General features: G+C 39.0%; 1 protein-coding gene and 1 long non-coding RNA gene across 2 annotated transcripts in view; one reads left to right on the top strand and one right to left on the bottom strand.

Annotated features, from left to right (window-relative positions):
• The first annotated feature begins 3042 nt into the window (after nucleotides 1-3042).
• Nucleotides 3043-12852, top strand: LOC143903667 (venom dipeptidyl peptidase 4). The gene is made up of 14 exons (XM_077417498.1): nucleotides 3043-3155; nucleotides 4548-4605; nucleotides 4770-4996; nucleotides 5329-5403; nucleotides 5477-5529; nucleotides 6101-6297; nucleotides 6529-6698; nucleotides 8160-8260; nucleotides 8359-8607; nucleotides 8843-9057; nucleotides 10374-10656; nucleotides 11576-11770; nucleotides 11863-12023; nucleotides 12166-12852. Exons 1-14 carry the CDS (start codon nucleotides 3141-3143, stop codon nucleotides 12474-12476), a joined length of 2310 nt encoding a protein of 769 aa, XP_077273624.1. The 5' UTR covers nucleotides 3043-3140; the 3' UTR covers nucleotides 12477-12852.
• Nucleotides 12853-15603: 2751 nt separating this feature from the next.
• The window catches only part of LOC143903708 (uncharacterized), a 54086-nt gene continuing 49644 nt past the window's right edge, over nucleotides 15604-20045 (bottom strand). Inside the window, exons 3-4 of the long non-coding RNA XR_013258792.1 lie at nucleotides 17148-17276; nucleotides 15604-16155 (exon numbers count right to left, since the gene is read on the bottom strand). This is a non-coding gene — a long non-coding RNA (uncharacterized LOC143903708). The remainder of the gene's footprint in view (nucleotides 16156-17147; nucleotides 17277-20045) is intronic.

The raw sequence follows: 20045 nt of genomic DNA, 5'->3' as shown, positions 1-20045 counted from the left end.
GAACGTGTTAAAAAAAATGAATGAATTTTGCTTCGGAGATTAATAATTGATTCTATGTTATCACTCTTTCTTTTCACATTTTAATATTTTAGAAAACCGAAATCTTTTTTTATTAATAACGCTGGTCTGATCCATGCTATTCTATAAGTAAATATCCAATCGATCGACCTCTCAGCTTAAAATCGTCATGTAAAAATTAGTGTTAAATTCTATCTAAATTAAGATTTGATATAACATTTTTTGCAAAATTTTATCAACGTGTGCAGCACGTATAAGATAATATACTCGAGTACCTCGAGCACATCAAAACCTCTCTTGATCTCACCGTATTTTAACAGCTGCTGGCAAGTGACGCCAGAAGAAGTTCCGAGATATGCGGTAAACGTTGAACTCTGAATGCAAGGCTTACCGGTAGGTAACCCAGATCGCGACGTTTTTATATTTTGTGTCATTAAGACGAGATGGCGACTACCTCCAATATACCGCAATGAGCTTTATTATGTAATATGCCTTAAAAAAAAAAACAAAGATGAATAAATGGTGTGTTATGACTTCAATCCCGAGTCATTCACCTTTGGGACTCGCTTATCAAAAATAGCACTTGTATATTCCCGTGCGTTAAAAAAGCAGAGGACGTCGGTAAGCTGAAGAAGCGTAGAAAAACTAGGCTTCCAATGAAGGAGAAGATAATCTGGGCTTTCGCAATCATCGACGAAGATAATGTTAATAATTAAAATAATAATCGCCCAACCAGATCTTCGTCAGCGCGCGTTTCTCGCTTTGCTTTCCATTTTACAAATTTAAAAAGAAGGAACGTAAACGAAACATATACAGATTTTATGGAGACATTTTTGTAGATATTCCGTCTACTTAAAGATGCATTTTGCGGGTATCTTTCTCATAATCGCCACCCCGTATCTGCCCGATGTCGGCGCGTTGCGATTTTCCGAGCTTCTCTTCGTCCGATCGCCAACGGTGCGAGAGCGCCGGCGACCTTACGACTGGGTCAGATTGACTGATTGCTGCGAGCCAGGGATTCGATTATGATCCACGTGCGAAATGAAGACAGACGCGGCCGCGCGCGATGACGATGATGATGGCAATTCTTCATCGGATCCCGCAAAGTGTGTCACTCGCTACGCGACGAGATGAAGCTGTGGGACGAAGGACGGGCGATTGTTTTCTCTCGATGACCACGGCTTGAGATTTCCCCACGTGGAATTTCGATCATGACGAGCGTGTCCTTCACGATCCGCATTGCATGGAGCGAAAGATTTGGATGTTGATTCAAGTGTGGAAAACGTTTGTGAAAAAAAAAAGACTAGAAGAATATATGGTGACTGAGATGCCAGAGTGCAACCATTGTGAAAGATAAAGGCACGACGTGAGATTTCTTAAGTTACCTGCGATGACAAATTCTTTGAAACATATGATAAAATCAAGGATGGAAGAGACATCGAGGAATTGATAGTTTCCGATTTTTATTCCAGCTGGTGTTATTGCCTACGGTTGAAGAGTCACGAATTCCTTTTTCGATATAGTGATATATGGTCTTCTTTTTGCAACAACCGAACGACGTGCGATAGCTCGACATCTTTATTGTAGAAGCTTTTATGTAAAAAGATTAAAAGGAACCGAGTGCGTGTGCATGCGCGCGCGCGCTCAGACATTGGTACTTTGTGCGTTTCGATCACAATATAGAAAACGGTGCGCGCCTGGCGCGATGCAATATTTCGAAACGACATGTTTCGTGACAGGAGGAAATCGTTAGAAACTTTCTGCCTTTATTGCCGACAGCAGTTTTAGACAGCAAGCGCACGCGAAAGATGTATACTTGCTGCCTCAACGAATGTTCCGCTCATTCTTCATCTTCATTTAATAAATTAAGGAAAGACAATAAATTATATCTTTCTCATTTCTGAAGACAGTATTCTATTTAATGCATCAACTCATATTTATTCGAATAATAATCTCTATATACCGGATAAGTTTATCTCAATCAAATTAATTACCTCTCGCCATTTAATAAAGAAACAATCTCGATTGATGAAATTGATCAATCTCCCAATCTATTTAATTGATAAACATATTCGGCGCTGGACTAACCAAGCGTATGTATTAGTTTCTTATCTTGCAGGAGCGTGTGGAGATAATCGTCTCTTATTGCGCGTGTAGTTGAATAACAGGCGGCCTTGATAATAATAACAGTCAGCTGAGATTTAAGTGCAGTACGTCGCATTGCCTTTAAATTTCTGTCACGACGTTCACAATTTTATGATGTCATTATAAAGTTTATCGTTATAACGACGCGCGTTTGTCAAATTCGTGACGTTTCAGAAAGAAAAGCACGTAATCGTGCATAAAAGTAATATTGTTTATCGCGTATAAATACGTGTAAAACATCGGAAGTCAGCTGATACTAACGATAAGTCGTATCTCGTTTCTATATACAGCGCGATTTAGAAATTTCATACAGATATCGAGCTCAACACACAATTACGCTAATTATTTTAATATAAAAAAATCAAAATAATTATAATCAACGATAATTGTAACATATGTAATAAAAATCGAGAATTAATAATCATACTATTATATATAATATCGCTTATTTTCCTTTGAAAAAGATCTACGATTATATGTACATACATTATGTTATATTTGAAATTTATTCCACAATTTTTTTCTACATTTTTTCACACAGTTTTCTTTCAATTTCTTTCCTTAACGCAATATTGCAACTTTGAGAGATGATAATATTAAACCTATTCAATAATATCTACGGATTTTTCCCCGTATCTTTATCTAGGAGCATGAAAAAGAGTCATTTCTTCATATAAATCTGACGTTGTATAAAAAGATCACCTTATCAATATCGACAAATATTAGAGTACAATTAAGTCCAAGGCACACAGAAACACAAACACGACGGAAGATGCATGTTCACGCGTGGGTATGTCCCTGATTTGTCCAAAGAGGTGGGAGCACGTGTCGCTGCTGCCGCGAACACGCTGAGAAAGTACGCGATATATTAGTCTTCGTCGGGCGTACTCGCGAGATCGGCCGTCGCGCCGCGCCAACAGCGGTTTCATCGATCGTTACCATCCGGAGTTTGCGACTCGTAGATCGACCGATTTATCATGGCGAGACACACGGTACGTTGTCCGGCGATGTGGCGAATCCGCCGTTCTCTCTCCTTTTTTTCCCCCCTTATTCGTTCTGCGACAATCGCCGGACGAAGAAACCGATTTTTCCCCCACAAATCTGTCGTTAATTCCCGATAATTCCCTCGAGCGTCTTCGATCAAAATGTAAAGAGAAGAGTTGTTTACTTACCCTTGAGTCGTATATTTCTGTGAATTCTTACTATCGCTCTAAAGCGGGCATTTCTAAGAAGTAAAGAGACAAGAGAGATATGTTTTCAATACCCTATACTTTTTGCACCACTTGTCCCCCGATCCATTTCCCCGTCGCGATACATTTGAAAAGAAACAGTCGCGAAAATAAGTATCGACCTATCAGAACTCGCGATCTACCATTATTGTGGAAGGGCTTTTATCCGACTTACTTCTGTTTCGATTTTGCTCATGGGACAGGCACAATGTCCCGACATATCGAATCGATAAGTCCGTGAGAGCACTTTTCGTCAGACACGCGCGCCCACCGATGGGAAAGTTTCGAGGGTCCGAACTGTCTCGATTTATCGCCTTCCATCTGAACTCCCTCGCGTCCCTTTTCTTCGTCGTAGAATATACACGGCGATGCGCTCGAGGTATTAAACTCGTAGCAGTAAGTTATTTTTAGGTTCGATTCTTCCGATATATCGGGGTTGTCACCAATTTCGATTCACTGCGGATCTTTTTTTTTTGTTTACGCGGAAGAGGGGAAATTCCTGCCATTCCTGTGGGCCCCGGCTACCCAGGATATGTGGAGCTTGCACCCACTAAAACCCCTCTCCCTAACGCTGCAGATCTATTGCGTCAACGTTGACTGACTCTAATCTCGATTAATCTTAATTTCTTTTCTTATTCGTATTAATGATAAGATTATAAAGATTATAAAGATTATAATCGATATAATCGCGGCGTAGAACAAACAGAAAAATGCTAATCTCCAATTAAATAGAAATATCGGCGATTCCAACAGAGAAAAAGTTTGGATCTTCCAGGTCGACTCCGTTTCATCGTTAATAAGATTATTCCTTGTTTTTTTATTCGCGATCAAAGTTACAATTTTAAAGGGCGAAGAAACAGAAAAGTGATCTTTTTCCTCGTAAAAATACTGTTCATTGGCTGGAAGAAATGCCAACGATCCATAAAACGGACCGAAGCTTTTCGCGGTTATCACAAACCGAAGTCGAGAATTCGCAAAGTTACGAACGTAGTTAGAAGTTTGGGCAATAATAGTAACTTTATTTTTAACATTTTTTGCGCGATACATTCTGTCCGTGCAGTCTGTTTCGTGGAATTTATGTACGTATTGTACGTGTGATCGTAATAAAGGAAAAAATTCAAGACAAATTTTCATGGCAATCCGAAATTCTTTCAGCCTCTTCAACTCTTGATACTATTCGCTTTCGTGATCGTCATCGGCCAATCACGAACAGGTAGGTAAATTGATTTAATAGGCCTTGCGTAATTATTAACGTAATTAATATTCGGCAAATACGCAGTTTAATCGTTACTTATGGAAATGTAGATACCGGCGGGCTCAATGAATATTGATCCAAATGTTGTTTATATTTTAAATTTGTTAAATTTATTTGTGTAGCTCCACGTGTTGACGACACCGATGTTCGTAACAAGTATGACGTTCAAGTTAGGAAACCGTTCTCATTGGAGGAGATATATATTTACCTCTACTACTCGTTCGGCTTCAACGGCACGTGGATTTCTGATAACGAATTTATGGTTCGGAACATAATTTTAGGCGATATTACAATTACCGATGTAAAGACAGGGAAGACTAAACTGTTTTTTGATGGAACGGATTTACCAGTAAGGACATTTTATGATCTACTGTATAATTTAACCTTTGAAACTTCAATCTGCAATTGACATTTCGTTATCACAGAGATGTTCCGAGATATTATAAACATTCTCGCGATATTCGCGATAAAAATTATATGAAGTATTCTTTTACGAGTTGCCATTGTTATCTATGAAAAAATATTTCAATTTGCCGATACTTTGAACGAGTCGTTCTGAGCAATTTGTTCTAAGATAATTATTTGCTCCGACGTTTCTCACAAGATAAATTGCTACAAACCAAGACGTTTAAATTAAATAACAAATATTTTTCTTAAAATTCAATGTTGAACTTGTTTCAGCTGCCATACAAATTCGGCACGTCAGCTATTTCGGCCGACAAGCAGTACATTCTCTTTAGTTACAATACTAAACTTGTGAGTGATCAATTGTTTACTAGTTTTCCGTTCGTTGAAATACGATGAGAACTCAAATAAATGATTTTCGCAGGTATACAGACACTCGACCGTCAAAAATTACGTGGTGTACGACGTGCAGAACGGGTAAGTTTATTCGTTTATATTTTTATAGCGCGCATATATTGTCGCTCATATTGCCGCTGATAATATTAACTATTCCCCGATAAGCTTGATTGCGAAACCAAGCGTGGTCTACGCAGCGAATTTCTATCTTTTACATTTCTAAATGAAGCAATAAATTAACGCGATTGGGTCTCATCACTTTGTGATATGAATAAATTTTAAAGACACCGTACAGATAAAGTTATTTAATCGTATCTACTTCCTAATAAGCATAATAAAGTAAAATTTGACTTTTTGTCTGATTGCTTTTTTTTAGAAATCTCAATTTGTTTATTATTTCAATGAGGATTTCTTTTGCCATACGTACAGGTATCTCAAAATGCATAACACAACCTTCTTCGTTTCTTTTTCAATCCAATTTCACTAAATCTATCCAGTTTTCCAATCGTTGTTATCTCCATCGCCATCGTTATCTCAGTCATAACTGGTATAAAAATTTGTGCGTTTACAACTGCGTAAATATTTTTAAACGAGCTTTCTTCTTCCATCGTAAGAAAATACTTGTAACAAAAATTTTCCTATATATTTACAGCACATTTGAAGAGATTGCGAATGAAGCTTTTATCTCGCTGGCATTATGGTCGCCGATCGGCAGTGACTTGGTTTACGTTCTCGATAACGATATTTATCATATGACTTTCAATCGCAGCCAGAATGTAGTACGAAGATTGACGACTAGTGGCGAACCCGGAATCGTTTACAATGGAATTCCGGACTGGGTATACGAAGGTAAACCTGTCTTCTGTGACGCAAACAAATATCTACATAAAATAATTTTAATATTTATATCAAAAGTATTTTATGATACATGAATATATTACAAAACGTTTTATATTATGTTTAAAAAGAAAAAAATATATCTATATATAATTAAAAAAAAATATATCCGATCCGAAGAAGAATTATACATCGCGAAGTGTAATTGCAAATGACAGGCATAATCGCGAATGTTGATTACAGAGGAAGTATTTGGGTCTCCGACCGCGACGTGGTATTCACCGGATGGACGATATTTGGCCTTTGCAACCTTCAACGATACTCAAGTAAAGGACATGGCCATTTTTCATTATGGCATCCCTGGTTCTCTTGAAGACCAATATCCTACGGAAGTGAAGATAAAGTACCCCAAGGTGAGAACCTACTTCAAAAAACGTCTCTAAATCTATAAATTTGTGAAGACTGAGAATACTTATTTTGTGATATTTTTAAATAGATATTTCGAATTTCAACATTTCTAAAATCGATAGTATCTTTTAAATGTCTTTCTCTTCTCTGCTTATGCAACAAAAAATGTCAGCTATTGATTGTACATTGCAAATTATTACTATCTTATCAATAATTCAGCGATATCGTTACTAAAAATATTTGCATGATCCCGACACGATAATATTGATAAGTCACCATTGAGAACTCGACTAATCATCTCCACTCGGCAAAATCGGTTATTGTCGTAACGAGTTGGAAGAACCGTCGTTCTTCCGTTTAACTCGAACTTACTCGACCATAGATCCATTTTCCGCGTGCGTGTGTCGGCACGTACGGATAATCCAATTGTCAAAGTGCACTGGCAGAAGCGCAATCTTCCGTGAAAAAAACCCGCGAACCATTTCTCGCCCTATATCAGACCCTCATTTATCAAAAGCAACAAGCATATCTCTCTTTGTTAACTATAATACTATCTGTTAGTCACTCGGATTAATCAAATTATAAACTATTTCAGTTATTATATCGAATATATTTAATTATTCCATTTACGCTTCACTTTAAATTAGAGACAAAAATAAAGTACAAATTTATGTATTTATGCGAGAAATGGTGGTAAAGGGGTGTTCTAAAAAACGATATTTTAAAGCCCCGAAATCTCAGCTTTCAAATCCCTTCAAGCTTTTTCCTCGGTGATGCTTCTGCGCCATGTGGTGCCATTTGAAAATCGACTGTGAAAAACTGATAAAAAAAAAGCTGCAACTCTGAGATCATGTACGGAGTTGAAAAATTCTTTTTCAATTTCGCTTCAGATCTTCTAAAAGGGTAAAAATCTCCTCTCAAAAATTTCAGAATTTAAGCTATGATCTTTTTTCTCTCAAGTTACAGTTATCAATGATATATTTGTAAAATTACATTTTATTTAAGAAAATAAAAACAATTTTTTGATATTTTACAAACTTCTTCAGAAACTTAAATTATTTTTTATTATTTTCTTGAATTTAAAGTGTGTTCACAATTTTTTTCAATTTTTTTTTACAAAATGGCGGAGCCGCAGAGCTCAGCAAAGGAAGCCGGAAGTGTTCTGCGGCCGGAAAGATTTCTCCTCCAATATTTGACCAGGAACAAAAAACAAAAAATTTTTTAGTTTTATATAAGATTAGCTCGGGAAGTACGTACGGAAATTAAAAAATATCATTTGTTGTAAAAATGGTGCACGTTTGAACAAAACGTTTTATTTTTAAACAATAAAAAATTGTCAAAATTAGGGGGCGCTAGAGTGGCGTTACCCCTTAAGAATATTATACTCTGAAGTGTTTTATAATGTCATGTAACTTGCAAGATCATTTATATCAATGAAAAAAAAAATCATACACATATTTTCACAGGTAGGTACACCGAACCCGAAAGTAACTCTATCGGTGATCGATTTGACAGATCCATCGTCAGAAGCAGTCACCTTGGAAGCGCCCGTTGACGTGGTTACGAGGCAAGTTTTCCCATTAACAACAACTTATCTCCGTAACGGTCTTCAGACGATTTTACGATCATGTTTAACATATTGCTACTTGGCATTCACATTCGTAGTGATAACATTCTATATAACGTGAATTGGTGGAACCAAACACACGTGATCACGACATGGACGAACCGTGTACAGAACCAATCCCAGCTGACGATGTACAACGCACAAGGGGATATCAAATCGGTTTTGTTCGACGAGGAGACCGAGGGCTGGCTTCAACCGAATATTCCTATAAAAACCGGTGATTATGCTTTGTATTTACGGCGAGAGGATTCTGGCACCAGTGCCGGCAGATTCCGTCATATAGACAGGTGAGATATTAGGCAATTTATAAACAAAAATATATTTATAAATTCACGAAAAAAATTGCGATTCTCTCAGAATAATCTGAAATTTTTTGCTTCTTGGTTCTGAATAAATTGCAAATTAGGCTTCTCCAAACTCGTAGCTTAGAAAGAAAAGAGTTTGACATAGTGATCTCAAAACGTACAAAATTTTTAAAAATTTGCTATTTTTTTCTTCGTAATTTTACTGTTGTCTCGTTAGGTACGAACACAAAGACGATCGGTTTATTAAACCGGTAGATCTGACACCCGGGCCCTCCGAGGTTCACACGATCCTGGCAGTCGATTCGCCCAGAGGCAGAGTTTACTATCTCGCCACGGCGCCGGGTGAACCGACCCAGAGGAATTTGTATTCGGTGCCTCTGGATGGGAGCCAAGAACCGACTTGCATATCCTGCGAGCTGCTAACGCCGGAAGGTGAGTCCTCGAAATCATGAATATGAGCAAGAGAAGAGAGTAAGTGAATGAATGAGTGAGAGAGAGAAAGAGAGAGAGAGAGAGAGAGAGAAATACAGAAAGAGGAAAAGAGAAGAGTGGCGTTTTTCATCAATTTAGATGATGAGCTTGCAACGTACACGAACGTGAAGGCCCTATCTCACGAGAACGTTCAGCGTCGTCGGAATATTCTATTTAAACTACGGCGTCTCTCATGGGGAAAATATTTTACGCAAGAAGCATGAAAACTTCATAATTCTTAATGTCCGATCGTTCGTTTTACTTAGATTCGCGTCCGACCATCTAATGAGGCCGGAAACTCGGGGGGGTCCCGTATAAGTGGCGAAGAAATTTCGGGACTCATCGTCAACGGTATTTGTAACTTGTTCGAGATGATAGGTACACGTTCCAATTAAAACGAAAAGTCCATCGGGAGTAATCTCATCTGACAAAAGCCGCAAGTCGCAAGTTCATGAATATTTAGCGCGCGCGCGCGCGTATGTGTATATGCGTGGGGAAGAGGGTTGATAGACTCGCGCGGGAAAGATCTACGCGAGCGACTATCTGACGTAATCTACGGGAACCTCGCTCCCGTAGAAAATCGCCACAATTTTTCCCTCGCAAATTTCTGCACTGCGCCGAAAGTTGCGCGAATTCAAGTAAAAATTTCTGAGTTCTCCTCCCGCATAGACCCGGGCGTGAACTTATCTTTGCGCGAACTTATCTCCTCCCATCGCTACGCGAGGAGATTCCGAAAAATTCGGAATCTTAATTCCTGCGCATGCGAGACGTCTCGTCCCGTAAACGAAGTGAGACTGAAATATTACTTTTCGCACAAATTTTTCCGGCTATCGGCGGCAACTGCGTTCATCAGACGGAGCGCTATCGCGTAAAGAAGATTAATTCGCCGGGCTATTTGCGCCCACGAGAAAAATCAACGTCTATGAGAGGTCTTTGTACCTCGGTCGATCCCAGGTATACCCTGTATCCGTTAAAATTCGTTCGGCGAAAAGTAGAAAGTGTCAACATTTATGCCTCCTGTTTCCTTCGACGGAGGAGTTAGCAATGTACGCCGCGTTGGTGAGCAGAATTTTATACAGGTTTCGATATTACATACGTGTATATACCTATATATTCAAAAATGTATATCCGAAAATGAAAGCGGAAATATAACTGCAGAACAACGGGGGCAACGTCGGACAAAATTGAAGCGGCGGGAATGAGCATCTTATTACGTAGAATAAGAAAATGGGTTTTCTCCATGGAAACATTCCGACAAATTTAAGTAAATGTTACAGGAAACAAATGCACTTACGCGACCGCGTCTTTTTCGAGCCAGAGATCGTTTTACGCCCTCACCTGTGCCGGGCCTGATCCGACTACGGTGACGATTTACGACGAGAATCATCAGCCAGTCTCGACTTGGACCAATAACGACCTGTCAAGGAAACTTTTGTCGCGAAAACTGATGCCGAAACAAAAAGATTTCAACATTACCGTGAACGGATATGACTGCAGGGTCAGATTGCTCCTGCCGCCGGATTTCGACGAAAACAAATCGTATCCCTTGCTGGTATTCGTGTGAGTATCGAAGCTCCTCTGATAGAATAATAAGTAACGAAATTTGCTAAGACGGCATAAAAATATCAGTCAACATTTCTCCACGCGATAATTTACTAAAAAAAGGTTTTGCGTTCAGCAACAAAACTTTTTGATCATAAAGATAAGAATATAAAAAAACGAAATTTATAGTGAATAAAATTTAGCGACATATGTATATTAGACAATAAAAAATCAATTTTATATTGTGTGTGAGGATATATATTTCCGTATTGCATATTTATATTACGCTTGATTTGAAGACAAATACATATCTACGAGTATCTTTATGACATTATCACGTGTAGATTTCGAAAAATTTTAATGTTACGTAGTAAAACAACAGCGTTAAAGAAAGAAACATTTTTACTTAACAGAACGTTTTCGTTTTGTAAAGCATAAATGTTTGAGTAAAATTAAAGCCATAGTTGCCTAATGCTTTATAAATTGCAAATCTAACTGGATATAATTTCGAAGAAAAATTAATATTTTATTTATATTATTTTGATAATGTGTGTGCTAGTACGTTATATGTACGGTATATATCATTAATAGTGGCTACGGCACAGTTAGAATCGGCGTACGTTATGATTGATCGGCAAAAGGATTACAATCTCCATTTAAAATTGGACCGCTGATCGGGTCTGTTTGCTTAGCCGATTCATGCCGGGGCTTTTGCAACGATCGATTATCTTTAATGACCCTCGCTCACTTTTCCCTTCTTTTTTAAGAAGTATCGAGCGCTCCACCTACTTAGACATTCATACTATCCATTTGTAGCTCGGAGCTCTGGATAAAATCGAATGCCGCGTAATGTTGAGGGGACGAAAACTGAAAGCTATTCTTTGATTCGTGTTTTCGTTTCGGTTGAAACATTTGGTTAATACCTTAAAATCCGTAGCTACGCCGGTCCGAACTCGGCCAGGATCACCGACGACCACAAAATCGGATACGAGCATTATTTTACGACCAGCCGAGACGTGGTCTATGCACGGATCGATGCACGGGGATCGGCCTATAAAGGCAGCAACATGCTCTTCGAGATATATCGAAAGCTAGGCACCGTAGAGGTTGAAGATACGATCGCTGTCACCTCGTGAGTAGTCCGAAAGTGATCGAAAATTGCTCCGTTTCCGCTCCGTTCCGCAGCGAACGTCATTCTGAAAATGAGAACGTCCCTTGTCGTAGAATTCTGCAGAAGCAGTACAAGTGGATCGACGCAAACAGGACTGGCGTATGGGGCTGGAGCTACGGCGGCTTCACCACTGGCATGGTGCTTGCGCAAGATGCCAACTCCGTCTTCAAGTGCGGTATATCTGTCGCGCCTGTGACTTCCTGGATTTATTACGGTAAGTAAAAGAAAAAACAAGTGCAAGTCTAATTTCTTATAACGTTAATTTTACGATGATTCCAAACGATCTTGACGTACTTCCAATTCGTGTATTGAGCCCCGGCAACGTCTCCTCAGTATCGTCGTCCGATTTGTTACAGATTCCATCTACACGGAACGATTCATGGGACTGCCGACGAAAGAGGACAACCTCATCGGTTACGAACGCACGGATATCTTACGGCGATCGGAGGGAATACGCGGTAAAAAGTTTCTGCTGATACACGGCAGCGAGGACGACAACGTGCACTACCAGCACGCGATGGCGCTCGCCAAGTCGCTGGAGCATAAAGACATCCTGTTCGAACAGATGACGTACACGGATGAGGCGCACGATCTCAGAAACGTGTTACCTCACTTCTATCATACGATGGACAAATTTTGGGGCGAATGCTTCGGGTGGGACCACTGACCTGGGATCGCCAGAGAAGAGAATCATCTTCGCGGCTACAAATCGTTCGCGCTGTATGCCTGATCTTTATGACACGAGAAACGCAATCGGCGTGAATCGCGAATGATTAAAGACTTATTTTTAATTTGCTCGGACTTGATTTCGATTTGTTTTACATTGATTCGACGTGAAAAAATTACCCAACGTGCCTCTACTAATATTAATGGCATCAAAGTGCTTATCATTAAGATTAAGGGCAGCTATTTTGAGGTATATTTTGCCTTGACCTAATCTTGAAAATATCGATGGTAGCAATGGAAAATATTATAAGTACACTTTGGAGCAACGTGAACGTTTTACTCTTTACCAGCACTTAGCAAAAGCGTATAAAAATATATTGTTTCAAAATATATTGTATATCAAAACTTTATGCCCCAATATACATATAAACACTTAAATACAGAATTCTGGATTCTTATAATTTTTAGAAACTATTTTTTTTAGTAACTAAATACAAATCGTACAAATAAATTTGAAAAGTGCAATTATAATATTTTTTATTGATGCCATCAATATATTTAAATGGATTGAATATGATCGTATATAAAATTTTTATGAAAGAGATAATTATTTATTTTATATATATGTGTGTGTATATATATATATATATATATATATATATATATATATATATATATACGTTGTAAAATTTATTTTCACGTTCGTTTCATTGATCTCGATGGCAAATCTTTACCAAAGAAATTTCTTGCCTGTAAATAGTATGCAAAAGTTCCTGTTACATTTAGTGCGAATTACAAATTGCAATTAATTTAATAATTCTTGACTTGTCTGTCGATCGGAACGAAGAGAACTTCGTTCGTGCCATATTTCCGGGGAAATGTTGTGCGTGAATACGTTAATTAGTCAAAATTGATAAAAATACATAGAATATATGTATACATATATGTAATACGGAACTCCTACATAAGATAATATCTTTTAAAAACTATATTTTTTGTCTTTGATATCTTCCTACAAAGTAAATTGGATTTATTTTCTCACATCTAACAACAAATAAAGAGAATTTTGAAAAATACATTTTGCTGTCTTGCTAGATTAACATACATCCTAATCTGTGTGTATATTTTCCATGTAATAATATAATAATTGTTCTATTGTAACAATTTCATATTCAGTCTAACAAAATTATATTGTTGCACCCTTTTCGTGATATTGATGCGATATTGATGTTCTCGTTTTACGTTGATGTGCTTATTCTGTAAGCAGCTATCGCCGAGATTACATGTGTTTTGACAATTCGAATGTTAAAAGGATTCGTAGCAATATGAAAAATTCGTAGATAAGAGAGTTCAATACTAATTTACTTTCTAAAAATAAAAAAAAATCGTAATGTTATCCGTAGGGCAACGGATCTCAAATTCTATCCCACTGTTCAGTGACCTAGATTTTCATATTTTCGGTCAGGACAAAATAAGTTTCGTGTTGTGTTTTTCCTTCGTGTGAAATGTATAATATACAGTTCTTTCCTCTCGTTCTTTCAACCGCTGACCTTAACTTATATTTTTGCGTCACGTCGTTTATTACCTGTCCAACTCGATCAGTCGGCCTGGACAAAGTGACTTTTGGGAAAATTTAATCATTCCATCCATCGTGTCCACGAGTCCTTCTTGTGTGTTGAGGATGGGCGAATTTTCGAGGCAACTTGGCTCACTGACCTGGAATCTTCGACAGTCGGGGAGAAAAATGTTTGCTCAAATATCGAAGCGAGTTTTCACGGAGTTCGTGACTCTTCTCGGTCAGCGGAGATCAAGAAGGCCCTTTACGATTTGAATTTTCAATTTTAAATTGTTATTTTCGTTATTTGCGTAATCGCCGCCTTATATCTATTTAGCGCTGATACCATCAATTTATGCGAGAATGTCTTTTTTCACTCACATTTTTCCACAGTATTTTTATCCGTTTATCGCATCATGTTATTAAACGCTGCGAACCATCCATTATCAACAGATTTTAATAATAAAATTAGGTATAATCTTGTTAATTGTTCGCACACGATATAATACGGATGCGGCGCGCCCCGCTCACGTAATAGCGTTAGAGACAGCGGGGATCGATATTTCCATTCTCTCATACGTTCGCGTCAAGTCGGATCGTTGAGATTGCAAGGAAATAATATTAACGATTAACGACGTTGAATATCCACCTCGATGAGAATTGGAGTGAGGCCTCTCTCATCCGGGTACACACATGCCGACGGCTTAAATGATGCTTTAATAGCTCGAGAATATCGCGAAGGTTACCTCGGCACGCGAGTTCACGATAAGTAATCAGATTTAGATACATTTTGGAATTATTCTTTTCCAATAAGGTTAAATCGCGGCCGTAAAAGATATTTTTGGAGGAACAGGACTTAAATTTACATTTAGAAACAATCGAAATGCTGATTCCGATTGATTGACTAATTAATAATATTTTATATTGCATATTATGCGTTTAATATATTGTTCTCTTGTGCAATTAAAAGTAAGTACAGAAAAGAAAATGCACAAGCATTAGTCGCTAGAAATAGTCAAAATAGTGAGACAAATCTACCATCAGTCTAGAAGTTGTCAGGAAAATCGATTCACGTACACGTCGCGGCAGAACTGGCAGAAGAGCTGCCTTTAACATTGAATTGTGACGAGACCGAAGAAAAGAGGAAACTACGCGCGGCTCGCGTACGACTACTCGGCGAATAATTCCTTTCCTATAAACAAAAGGGAGGCAGTCTATTTCCCGGACTGCAGAGTTTGTAGTAGCGCTCGGGATCGTCGAGGGAGACATTATAGCGCGCCGGCCATTGTCGGCCGCGCAAGTTCCTGGTGAGAGCAAAAACAATGCCAAACATCGAGCCACCGTCATCTCTCCCTCGTTCGCTTTTCATCGCTCGTAAATGCTATCGGCGGTTAGCGGATAGCGATCTTCGGCCACGGGACGAATGGCGCGCGCGAGTCCAACCAACGAGACGCAACCCTTTTCGCTGGCCAGAAAGTTTCTGAAGGAAGCGGGCAGACCGTGACGCAGTCGGGAAGTAGGTTGGGTGGGCGACCAGAACGAAGCGACGAACTGATTTGATACACCTCGCAGATAATTTTATTACATTTTATTTAATAATAAGCGAGACGAGTAGCTCCTTTTTTGTTATTTGATATCTCAGGAGAATCTCGGTAGCGAAAGTATATATATATAACGAGGATAAGAATCGGTAGTCGAGATTTTTCGTAAAATTACACAGAAGAAGGAAATGGCTTAAACGAAGATAATGAGAATATCACGAAAAGAGGAAATACTAACGAAATCTTGAGAAGTAATTCCCAAGTGAAACCGAATGCACGTACTAATGTTAATCGATTTTTGTTATTATCCCCGAGTTAGGCGAATATACTTCATATTGGCAGCTTCCGATGACATCATGAACGAGATCCTGCGATCCATCGCTCGAATGGTATCCATAGAAAGTGAAGAACCGTGGTAGATTCGGATGATCGGATGTCTATGGCACGTTCATCCTGCTATTGAAGAATCCTGTTACCGTGAAAGCGTTGCGCGCGTTAGCACGCTTTCGAATAACGTCACTATGGGTGTGACCGGCGAACGGCAGGAAAGAGAGAGACGAGAGAGCGTCCGTTTCTACCTACACCTGCAACGCGTGCCAATAGCTTTTTGCGAAAAAAAAAGTCAATTGATAAAGCGGAAATGTCAAAGCCGTGCGGAACGCGCAGAATACGGAGCGCGACGTGCGATTCGCCTATTGTTTTTTTCGTTTAGCAACACGGTTCTGACAAAAAGTTGTTTTGAATGAAAATATTTACGTATCGTCACGAGCTTCCTCTCATTTGGAGAAAATCACGCCGTTAAGAGCTCGTATCTGGTGCCACATGATAAACTATCAATTCAACTTGATCGAAAATAATTGTCTATCTCAATTGCGTAAAGAATCGCAACGTTGTATGGTGTGATTCAGTGTGTCGTGACATCAATGCCGGCCTCATTTTCGCGTAGCTCTCCCGAAACTCGAATTTCGCGCAGAAATTCCCACCGCGACGATCGTCGCGTAATCGACCTGCGGCCTTCGCGCGAAATGTCACCGCCGGGGAAAAGTTGCGAGATTTAGAGAATCGGATCGAAATTGCAAACTATTTTACCGAAATATAAACGAAGTAATATTAAACGTAATATATTATATTGATGCGAAAGATTTGTCAAATAAAGTTGAAAACAAAATTTCGACAAAATCGACGGAAAATTGTTGCCACAAGCTTCTGGATACCTTTTTTTCATCCAAGGAAAAATTTTTCAATCCTTTTTTTAAGGAACTTAAATTTTCTGATTTTATTTAGTACAAAGCTCGATGGAAAAACGACAAACCTCTCGCACCGACCTAATATAAATATCATCTTAAAGTAAAAGCGTCTTCAACATACGAATAAACATACGGAAATTGTAGAAGAAGCGAAGACGTGGGACGATGTGAAAACATAATACTCATTCGCGTTTTATTTGATTATTGTTCAAAGTATCGGCGAGATCCCCTTTAGCTCAAATCGATTCTCTCTCTTGTAACCCCGTGTCGTTATCGAGTCGCATTAATGATTCTCTTGGAAAAGAAAATAGCAATGTTCGCTAACTCACCGTGTGACTTATCTGGCGATCGGACGGGTGTCTCAGGCGAGGAACAGCCATCAAGGTCCCGTCCTTACGGCCCCGCGCGCGAAAGATTTCCTGATGGACGATTAATCTCTCACCTGCCGACCCTGGCCTCTGAAACGGAAAGGTTTTCGGAGTCAAGGACGCGCATGCAACGTTTCTTGTTCTGTGTCAATCGATATTCCTTGAATAAGGCTAGACCGCCGCGGCTTTTCATTTTGCGTGACCACGAAGGGAGGTGCTGGACTATACTGTCGACCTCGGTACGATCTCAGATGGTACCAGTTGGTAGCGCGGTGGATACCCCACCGCGAATCCTTTATACGCGATACGACGAGACTTACGTCCGAAATTATGCACTGCTATTCTCGTCGTTTCTCCTTTGCGAAGCCTAATAACGGTCTCGCGTGTAAGAGAGTTATTATTGCGAATAGGCAGTCACGTGTGTCTTACGTTAACGAACACTCGCTCAATATCCGAAAGAGAAGGCCGATAGGGCGTCCGGCGTCCGCGTCGCAGGATTTGTGTTTGGATCATCCAAAAGACGCGGACGCATTTTATGTATCCGACTCGTCGTTATACCAGCATAGCCGGATACGCATGGCACCGACCTATAACGGCGCGCACCCCGTGCCGCGAGCTTATCCTCGTCGCTCCGTGAATTTATGGAATGAACCGACGACGTTTATATGCGCTCCGCGCTCGCGCGCGCATCCTTGGAAGCTAGGGTGCGTATAAAACAGCAAGACGGACACGACGGTATCACGCGAGGTATTTTACAACGTCGCGGCATCGTTGCAGTTCGGATCCGTAATACCGTACGTAAATACTAGTCTTTAAACAATAGTCCATTATCTTTTTATGTAGGCAGTAGCGAAACGCAACATTATACGAGTTGCCTCTTTCAAACTATAATTGAATTGTGACCGTACCGTTTATCAACTATTTGGAACGTATCCAGGTTTTGTTTTAATATCTGTCTCATAATATTCAAAAATACTTTTAAAGAAAAATATATTTTTACAAGATCAAAGAACACATAAAATATTATTAACCTAATTATAAAAGTATAAAATTTTATAAACAACTTAAAAATTAAGTGTAGAATAATAATAAGTGTAGTTAATAATAAGAATACTGTAAATTATTTTATAAAAACGGACTTCGGTAGTCGATTAAAAAAATGCCAGTAGACTTCTTATATCTTCAAAATATTTCACTTTGCGCTATTAAATGATAACAAATTCAAAAAGAGAAATCTAAGGCTTTCAATATTTGAAAAAATATTTAATTTTCATGAATACCGGATGAAAACTTTTTTCCAACTTCAACTTTGAAAAGCTGCATTTTATATTTCTCCAAATCTCAATCTTAAAAAGATCGATCGAACTATATATTGGATATTTATTTGAGTAAAATAGTTTAAGAAGCATATTGCAAGAATTCTTACAGAAATCTCTTCCGTCCATTTTGCAGTTAAATAAGCATAAGGAAACTCGATTCCGTTATCCGCGAACGTTTATCTCGGCACAGCGCTGCTTGGTTCAAGAAGAAAATAAGAAAGAGAGAGGGGAAAAAAAGAGAAAAAGAGAGAGGAGAAAAACCGCGCAAAAATCTGAGCTGAAAAAGATATAGATAAGATATAATAAATTCCGTAAAAGTCAATTTTTATCTGAAATGACGATCATCCCGTCTAGACTAGATCATTCAGTACAAAAGAAACTGCTAGGTCACTCAGAATAAAAAAAAGCACGATGAATATTTCTCGCGAGATTAAAACGGAGTTAATGATCGATTAAAAACACAGCGTCGCGCATTTCAATTCCCTTTACTGCATTTTTCTCCATCGGTTTTTGCGCTCTCAACTTCAGATTTTTCTCATCGACATTGTCGTCAAATAAACGCCGAAGCCTGATCACACTTAGTTTTAAACGCGAGATGTAAAAGCAGCTTTCTATATATATCCATAAAATAAAATTAAAATAAATTAATTTTGTTATTAACTTATAATTAAACAAAGTTCTATGAAGAGAAGTGAAGATAATGAAAAAAATGAGAAAGAGAATCAGTGGTTGAATAGCAGAGTGCGCGGTTGAATTGAAGAACGTGATACGGTATTTCGCGATTCGCTCTGATTTTGCGCGCGAAGGTGAAGGCGCGAGAAGGATTCCGTTAGGGACGTCATCATCAAGCTGATTTTCAAGGGAATGCGGAAATCCAGTTTGCGGTTAGGCGAAAAACTGGACGATATTATTTCTATACGTTTGGTTTCGCACGACGGTCTCGCGGCAACCTTTAATTAACTCGCTAAAGTCCGCACGAGAAAGTACGCTTTCTGATATTACCGCCGGCATTTCTATGTAATGCCACGTAAGTTCCTCCTAGCGAGTTCCAATTGCAATTGTAATTACTACATATTATTTCCTCGTCAAAATTACCTCAAATAATAATGTTTGAAATTATATATCGTAACGTTGTTATAATAATGCAATAATAGCGTTTTGAAATTTATGATGCATGTGTCCTTCTTCATAGTGTGTATCTGCTTCATGGTGTGTGTTCGATATAAATTATCAGGAGTACTTCGTCCGTCCGCAAATAGCGTATTATTCTTAGGAGGGACATAAAAGTCTGAACGACTGTATTTTACTTGATTCAGGAACGTGTCGCGAGGTTTCCGCGCCCAGCAACGCCGGGCGAAGAAGATGCACCCTCCGACGGTACAGGGTTGAATTCCGCGGTGAAACGCGACAGATGTAAAGAACACGAGATCGCGGCGCTGTTGGAAGAGCGGAGGGGAGCGCGTCGGGTTGAACGAAAGGGATGAAAGTCAGGGTACGAGATACGGATGGAAGAGGGATGGAAGATCCTGGAAGCGAGAGG

Source organism: Temnothorax americanus, unplaced genomic scaffold, assembly GCF_048541705.1.
Source record: "Temnothorax americanus isolate GAGA-0224 unplaced genomic scaffold, ASM4854170v1 Scaffold49, whole genome shotgun sequence".
Lineage (NCBI taxonomy): Eukaryota > Metazoa > Arthropoda > Insecta > Hymenoptera > Formicidae > Temnothorax > Temnothorax americanus.
Note: the sequence above shows the minus strand (reverse complement) of the source record. Positions and strands in the feature narration are given on the sequence as shown.

What these genes read in the sequence shown, in the direction of transcription:
- LOC143903667 (XM_077417498.1), top strand. An exon ending in CATCGGCCAATCACGAACAG is followed by an intron (nt 4,606 to 4,769) that starts GTAGGTAAATTG and finishes TTATTTGTGTAG; the next exon opens with CTCCACGTGTTGACGACACC. An exon ending in CCCGTTGACGTGGTTACGAG is followed by an intron (nt 8,261 to 8,358) that starts GCAAGTTTTCCC and finishes TCACATTCGTAG; the next exon opens with TGATAACATTCTATATAACG.